General features: G+C 40.8%; 1 protein-coding gene across 1 annotated transcript; it reads right to left on the bottom strand.

Annotated features, from left to right (window-relative positions):
• Positions 1 to 1,387: 1,387 nt before the first annotated feature.
• On the bottom strand, positions 1,388 to 5,944 carry calm2a (calmodulin 2a (phosphorylase kinase, delta)). Its single transcript, XM_027150272.2, has 6 exons — positions 5,815 to 5,944; positions 4,979 to 5,009; positions 2,994 to 3,137; positions 2,815 to 2,921; positions 2,590 to 2,725; positions 1,388 to 2,432 (listed from the first exon to the last, which is right to left on the bottom strand). The coding sequence occupies exons 1-6, from the start codon at positions 5,815 to 5,817 to the stop codon at positions 2,404 to 2,406; spliced, it is 450 nt and encodes a 149-aa protein (XP_027006073.1). The 5' UTR covers positions 5,818 to 5,944; the 3' UTR covers positions 1,388 to 2,403.
• Between the last annotated feature and the right edge of the window lie 2,255 nt (positions 5,945 to 8,199).

The raw sequence follows: 8,199 nt of genomic DNA, 5'->3' as shown, positions 1-8,199 counted from the left end.
GTCTTTTTCCTGTCGTGGTTCCAGCTCTTTCCGCATCACTGGGGGACTTTGTCATGGCATGAAAGAGACACCTTTCTTTTACCCGTAACCGCTGCATAGGTATGGAAAAATGTTGACAGGTGTTAACCGTTAAAAAAAGCCATAGGATGTGCATGTGTATGGGGAATTTTTTTGGAATAATATACTCAATAGTAAAAACCGATGTTTTTTTTTTTTACCTCTCATGACTAAAGGCCCACTGTAACACAGAGAAAATCTTTGTTTGCATATCCCAACTATGGAGGTTGGGGTCAGAGAGCAGAGTCAGCCACTAAGGGATAAGGGCCTTGCTCAAGAGCCCAACAGTGGCAGCTTGGCTCTGCTGGGGCTCAAACCTTGATCCTCTGATCAACAACGCAGAGCCTTAATCGCTTGAGCCACCGCCGCCCTTATAATACACTATTTACAATACCTGCCATTGTATATTACACTATGATTGCTTTATTTATTTCTTTTGAAAGACACAAAGATGATTATGTGAAGTGTTAATCTTTCATTTCGTAGTCAGAGTCGATTTACTTTTAATGTTTTCACGTATAGATGTGTGGTACAATCTGAAACCCAACCCAGCCACTATATATTGCATTCAGTAGTTATGAGCCAATATTACAAGCAATTCTATTCTTTGAGTCCCAAATTTGTAATAAAGATTGTCAGTTTGTCACAGTATGCTCAGCAAATGCATAAGAGCAGATGTAGACTTTAGTTCAATGGATCATTCGGCACTGCAACGTGTAATATGTTGAAGAATCAGCGTGTTAATTTGGTGCACTAGACACAGGAGGATGCACTGAGCTCCTTGCATCATCTCCCTTCCACAAGCTTCTCTGGGAGTTTGGGGCAGAATGTTCTCTGTTGCTAGGCTACATGGAACACTTGCTACCTAGTAGCTACAGTAAGTGCTTATTGCTCTACACTTTAGTTACCCTATCTGTTGAAGCATTGAGCATAAACACACCCACTAACATGCACAACTAAGTGCCCCACAGCACAAGCTGCTTTAGTGCCCTTGTGGCATTGTTGCCATTTTGGATCCTTTGCAGTTTCCACTATGAGTAAAGTAGCTACAATTGTTTGGTAAAAGAAAATCCCCTTAATACAATTTCATCATGAGATTTGTGCCTCATCAGCCCAAATATTTCCCAAGAGAGCATATGAATAAATGCACATTCCTGTTTAATGAGAATCAGCTATTTGGAGCCATTTTCGCTGTTATACCCATTTCTACACATGAAATCTGAATAAAATGGATAAACTAGGTTTAGTAATCCATAGTTCAGTGTTACACCCAGCTTTGAGTGTTGTCAAAACAAAAAGGTGCAAAACACAAAAGATGACAAGAACCAGCTGTCTTTTAAGAGTACTTTAATGAACGTTTATTTTGCTTTGACAAGGAGGCCGTACCTCCCATCCTATCCTGCGATTACACATAGTAATTCGACCAGTTCACTCAGAGATACATTGTATGATGATTTACAAATGAAAAATTTCTACTACAATAATTGTAAACATTCTGGTTGATGTAAGTGGATTGAAACCACAAAAGAAAAAAAATAAATAAAAGTAATAATAAAATCAGCTCAGGGATGCATAACAGCTAACTTAGAGAGTTTTGAGTTATCAAGGGCTTAAAGATGCTCTACAAACAAGGAAACCTTTCAGTTCGGGGTTGTAAATTTTATTGGAAAACAAAAATATACAACTTGGAATGGATTATTTGAGGCATGACAATGATGTTAAGCTGTTTTAAAAAAAGAAAAGAAAAAAAAAAGAAAAAGAAAAAGTGAACGTGAATAAACCATTAAAAAGCATCATAAGATTCAGACAAGTTCTCTGGTACAGAACAGCAGATACAAAAAGAGTTTATGTACGAGTATCTAGAAGATACACCCGTGTCTTTTTTTTTTATAGATTTTTTTTTCTTTTGCAGTAGTGCAATGCTGATAAATTTCATATATATTATATACTTTGTCCATAGTCCATGCAGAGTTACTCCTCTACATTGTTGCCCTGCCAACATTGTTGCCAAGAGGCAAACCAGCTGACAAGTCTCCGCTCTTGCTACGCATCGGGTTGGGGCAGACAGATGTGACGTGCAGGGTTTTGCGCGCCACTGTCCCCGTATCGCCGCAACAAGCACCTGATCGTGTAACCGCACCGTCACTCCAAAAAACACGATGACAGCAAAAGAAAGGGACATGAGGAGTTAGATCCTATGCAGTTTACATGCAGTTCCTTTGGACAGCCGGGAGGAAGGGGGGGGGACTTAACGTTTTACAGATAAATTAAAACAAAAAGGCAAATTATTTATAGGAGAGAGAGAAAGAGAGAGAGATAGAGAGAAAAAGGATCTGTACAGGGCTTTCACTTTGCCGTCATCATCTGTACAAACTCTGTGGAGACAGATAAATCAAGTCATTAACCTCTACAGAACATACATATATAATGTATGTATCTACATCTGAGTGGGTCACCTGACAGTAAGTGGGTGAAGGTGTTTACAGAAAGCTTCAGGTCCATGACTCACCACTGGTATAACGTCAGACTCACCTTCGTAGTTCACCTGTCCATCTCCATCAATGTCTGCTTCTCTGATCATCTCATCAACCTCCTCATCAGTCAGCTTTTCTCCCAGGTTTGTCATCACATGACGCAGCTCAGCAGCACTGATGTATCCGTTCCCGTCCTAGAACAGAGAGAATTCTGGGTCATGGACAGCACTCAGGTGATTACTGAGTACTGTTCATTTACTTTCCTGCCAGGGAAAAACCTTACCTTATCAAATACACGGAATGCTTCTCTGATCTCCTCCTCGCTGTCTGTGTCCTTCATCTTCCTTGCCATCATGGTAAGAAACTCAGGAAAGTCTATCGTCCCATTCCCTGTGAAGAGAAGCGGTTAAATAAATAAACAGACTTTGTTTCAGATGACAGTGTGCGTGTGTAAAAACTCACCATCAGCATCCACTTCATTAATCATGTCCTGCAGCTCAGCCTCTGTTGGGTTCTGGCCAAGGGAGCGCATGACAGTACCCAACTCTTTGGTCGTAATGGTGCCATCTCCATCCTTGTCAAAGAGTGAGAATGCCTCTTTGAACTCTGCAGATATGAAAAACAAGATTTTATTTTATATTATATATTATATATATATAAAATAAAAATGCAAAGGTAAGATGTCCATTTAATTAAAAAGAAACCTATTTGCACCTGTATAGCAAGTAACCAGAAAAGGCAAAGCCAATACAATACATTCCAGTATAGGAGTGCTTAACTGGTAGCAAAATATGCCAAACCGTTTGTAGGCTCTATAGCTCTTATCCAAATCCCAGATGCAATACACCATCTAAGTGCACCAGTTCTCCAATCAGTGGCTTAGTTTATAGTACTTGTGCATTAATCTAAGAGAATATTTAGACAGGTTGAAGGAGTCAGACAGTACACAGACGACAGACAAATACAGCAAGGAATAGCTGTAGTGGAGAAGGCCGATTGCGCTGAACAGGAGTCACAGCTTGAATTACAACAAACTGTGGCATAAGGCAGCATTTTAGCATTATGTTCTCTATAACCTGCATCCCCGGTTCCAACAAGTATTAGTCATATGCCAGTGCATGCCTGTGGTGGAGGGCGGGGAACAAAATTCAACACTGCAAAATAACATGACGCTAGCAATGCTGCCTCTTAGTAACCAAACATTTTGGCAAAAACCAGTGTTATGCAACAAATAGCCATTACTCTTGAGACACTTGGTTACTAGCATAGGCCATATTGACTTTTCACAAAGAGGAATTTTCCATTATTTTCCCTCCGACGTTGACATACAGCAACAACCCTGTCTGGCTTCAACAGCAAGTCCAGAATGCTGAAGCACAACTCCAATTTGCTGCATTCTTACCTAAATAGACTTGTAATTTCAGTCACTAACAAAAGATCACCTTATTCTGATGTACAGCACCACCCTGATTTCTAAGTTGGTTCAGCAGGACCTCACCCTGTTGCTACGGAGGAAAAAAAAAACAAAAAACAATAAACTATGCATCCAGATCCTATTGTCACTTGTCTGACAGGAAATTGTTTTGTGGCCTCACAGGGCCCAGATTTTTTTTAACCTTACTAAGCAACATGGAAACAGGTCTGACCTCACAAAGTCTCCAGGGACATTTGCCAACCTTTGTGCCTGTGTCTCAACAGGTAACCCACCCTGACTTTACCATCACAATGAAGACAGACCACCGTGACCTAAATCATGCGATTTGAGATCGGATTCTCCATAGCGAACATACTTCATTCCCATTCGCAGCTCTTGATAATGGGCCTGATAAGAAGAATCTTTAAATGCAACAATGAATAAAGGCTCAGAGATTCAATTTTCCATGGCTAGACTCGGGGCTTGGGTGGAGAAGGCACTCGGAATATGGCTGAAATTCTGACAAAAATCCCTGACATGCCATTTCTTAAAACACCAAGTGCCTCGAACGCTTAACATTCAACAAAGCTCAAGCTTGATACACTGCATCCAGAACAGTCCAGATATATTCAGTAAGATAGTAACTGCTACAGAAATGAAGCCAATTCGTTGGAACAAACAGACAAGCAAAACAGGAGTAGCCAGATGGAAGAGCCTGCAAGAGGACACACCCTATCTACTCGGTCTGATCTCCTATAGTCCAAAGTGTGCTCGATTTTTAACACACTAAACCGATTATGATTTTAAAAAAACAAAACAGTGCAGCAGAGACTCCTTTCGCTGAAGGTTTATAAAATCATTGCAGCAGTGGCGCGTCCATTCATTTCCAGGGTGCAGCTTTAAGGCACTGCCATAAAAGGGAAAACTATATATCCAACGCAGAGAGGGAAAGAGGGAGGGGTGGAGGACAGAAAGAGAAGAAAAGCAGGAGATCCACAGCGGTGGCCACGTGCAAGACGGCAAAAACGCTTACCGGCAATCTGCTCCTCTGTCAGCTGGTCGGCCTGAAGGATGGATAAAAAAAGAAGCAAAAATGATTTTAAACCCAATCAAAACCTTCCTGAGAGTCGGTTTAAAAATGATCACTACTAGAAATCTACGTGAAAACTGGAAGTTCGTTACCTGATATTCTACACTTAACTACATAACGTGAATTTATTTATTTATTTATACAGTAACAGACAGACAGTGTCAGGGATTGAGGTCTGGACGTGACAACACGCTCGTTAACTGGAACCGCGCCGGAAAACAGCGCAGTCTGCTGCAGCCAGTGGCGCAGTAACTCAACACCCCACAGCAAGGCTTTAAATCATAACTAGAAAAGCCTGCAGACTGTTACAACAAACCCCAAACCGCGAATTCGTGCGATATGACCGCATATTGGATAAATAAAGCAGGTGAGACTGACAAATGCGTCAGTGGTGATGCTTAATGACCGGAGAAATTCTAACTGCAATGATTACGGATGTCGTTTTGTATAACGTTACACTGTAATAGTATCGTTAATAGGCTCTCTCTCTCTCTCTCACACGCGCGCGCACACACACACACGCCTGTGTAACGCAGTCTACTCCATGTTAGTTTAAAATACTTATCCAGAACAACACTATTGTCTACACATAGTAACATCTTCTACCGTCAACGTAGCCAATGAGGAAATAGCGATTTTTTTTCCGGTTTGCGCGCAACATGTAGCAAAAACTCTAAATAAATGTCCAAAGAAGAAAACAATAGCTATTTTTTGCGTTAGGCTTTAACCTAAGTATTCCTAATTTAAACGAAACTATATTGTAGAAAAGTGTAACTTACCATAGCGCTGTTTAATCAATTCTAGTTCCACAAATCCAACAAGTTCGCAGCTGGCAAACAAACAGGATGCAATAGAACAGCGGCTGGCGCGCCTTTAATGGTCGCTTTAAAACTCCTCCCCGTTCTCGCTGCGTCCGCCAACACGCTACGTTCTGGACCACAAAGGATGATCAGAAACGTGCACGATTTTGATATTTAACGTGCATGAACGACTACAATTAAATTCCATTCGACTAGGCGTAATCTGAAGTGTAAACATGTGCAAAAAAACTAAGCCCGAGTATGCTTTTAGTGGGAACTAGCTTCCGGCGGAGGTATACATTCTGCTATTCTGTGATGCGTCGGGCGCAGCAGAGCACGTTGTAGTGTGGAAAAGACGCTCCTGATTGGTGCGCTCGTACCTGCAATGCGTCACTCGCGTGGAGCTTCGGTGCTGCATTCACAGTCAGTCTATAGGCTGCATGAAGCGCCCCAAACACAGCATACACTCTACATGGACGTGGTGGGACAGTTCACAACACACACACACACACACACACACACACACACACACACACACACACACACACACACACACACACACACACACAGAGGATACCAGTCACTGCAAAAATCTGTACTCAGGACGTGAAACTGTTTATATTTCCCATGTGTAGTGAATCATGAAATAATGCCTTAAAGAATAACACATTACAACTGATTCCATTAATAATTATAAGGTCTTATAGTATTAATTATGAGTACACACTTCAGGCTGCCCAGCATATCCATGGCATAATCTCTAAAGCTTTATAGTACTAGGTTCTATTAATCTAGCAGCATTTGTTTAGTGCAGTTAATTTCTGCTCCATGCCCATAGTCAGGGTTGGGGTCGAGGCTGGGAATACATCATGTCAGCAAAGATATTGAGCCTTTACAGCTGCATAGGAATACGATCTTCATAAAAACAAAGGTTTTAATTCCCAGTTAGGATTTTATGTGGCATTGCAGAGGCATTCATGACATGAATGTGTGGATGTGTCAGATGTGGTATGTGGACTAGCAGCAGGCCTGTGGGCTTACCGTGCTCTGAGGAGTCAGCATTATCTGATGCTGTGCACCTCCATGCTTCGCTGCCCAGAATTCTCTCTTGTACCCACCAGCCAAATGTCTCCGTACAGAATGCAGCAACCACATGGGAGAAAGAGTAAACACTTCAGTCTCAGCAGAGTTCAAATCTTATTACAGTTCAGTTTTATCAAACAACATTCTCATACACAGCAAAATTTCTATTGTGTTGCATGCTATATCTCTGTGTTAGCATGTAATAAAGCAAGCAATTATGCAGCTGAGATATTTAAACTATTGTCACAGAGTTTTCTTTACAGAAACAGGAAGTGTAGCATTGACACCTCACACCCCACCCAACCACAATGTTCAAATGTAGTTCTAACTTCCTAATGTTAAAACAGAAGAGCGTGGTATTATCTTTCACCCTAGGAAATGAATGCATCTGTGTAATGAATCTTGAGCTTCCACACAGTGAGGATCGGTCACTCAAATCTGGTCATGGAGATTATTATGAAATGCAAGAATAAAATAGTATACAAACCTATTATTTTAGTCAAAAAGTTAAAGAAGCTACCAGATTTCCACTATTAATGCAGTTATGTAAAATATATAGTTATAGATTTAGTTAATATTTATTAACATGATCCTGTTGATTAATCAGTTTATGAATGCTTTGATCTACCAGCTAATACCAAGTGTAGTGATAATGGACTTTGTCCTTTGGACCCCCTGCACCATGCAAACTTATCCCAGTGGATCATAAGCATAAGTCAAAGGTTTCTAGAAACCCTCCCTATTGTCTATTTACAATCTATGTGCAATGGTTTGTTTCTGATTACTGTACACTCTGGTACATATCCCGTTGTGTTCTGACACAATTGTCCCTATGCACTTAAAGAACATGCATTTGCAGATCTCTGTTGAAATGTGAGCTTTTTATAGGCTGTCTGAGATGGGCATGAAAGGCTATAAATGTGTAAAGAATTGCAGCATTTCATCCCAAATTATGCAATATGTGCTGGCGTGATTGTTCTTGCAGTACACATACATTAAGCGCTTCTGCATGATGTGCTTGTCCTAGTATAGTCTTGGATGATACATGAGGAATAATAATAATACTGTATATGGGTTTGAGGATGGGACCATCATGTCTTTGGCGTTTTAAATAAATTCTGTTCCTGAAATGACTCACTCTCTTCAGCTTTCCAAGTGTATTTTTCTCTGGTAGGCGCTAGTCTTTTGGAACGTAAGTCCAAATGTGCCACTGCAACAGGAAACAAGCCTGTATTCGTGTTAGAACATTACAAGGAGACAGAAAACTGTAGAGTAAGGTCA

This window comes from Tachysurus fulvidraco, chromosome 4, assembly GCF_022655615.1.
Source record: "Tachysurus fulvidraco isolate hzauxx_2018 chromosome 4, HZAU_PFXX_2.0, whole genome shotgun sequence".
NCBI classification, from domain to species: domain Eukaryota; kingdom Metazoa; phylum Chordata; class Actinopteri; order Siluriformes; family Bagridae; genus Tachysurus; species Tachysurus fulvidraco.
The sequence above is the reverse complement of the archived record's forward strand: the minus strand, read 5'-3'. Positions and strand labels throughout refer to the sequence as shown.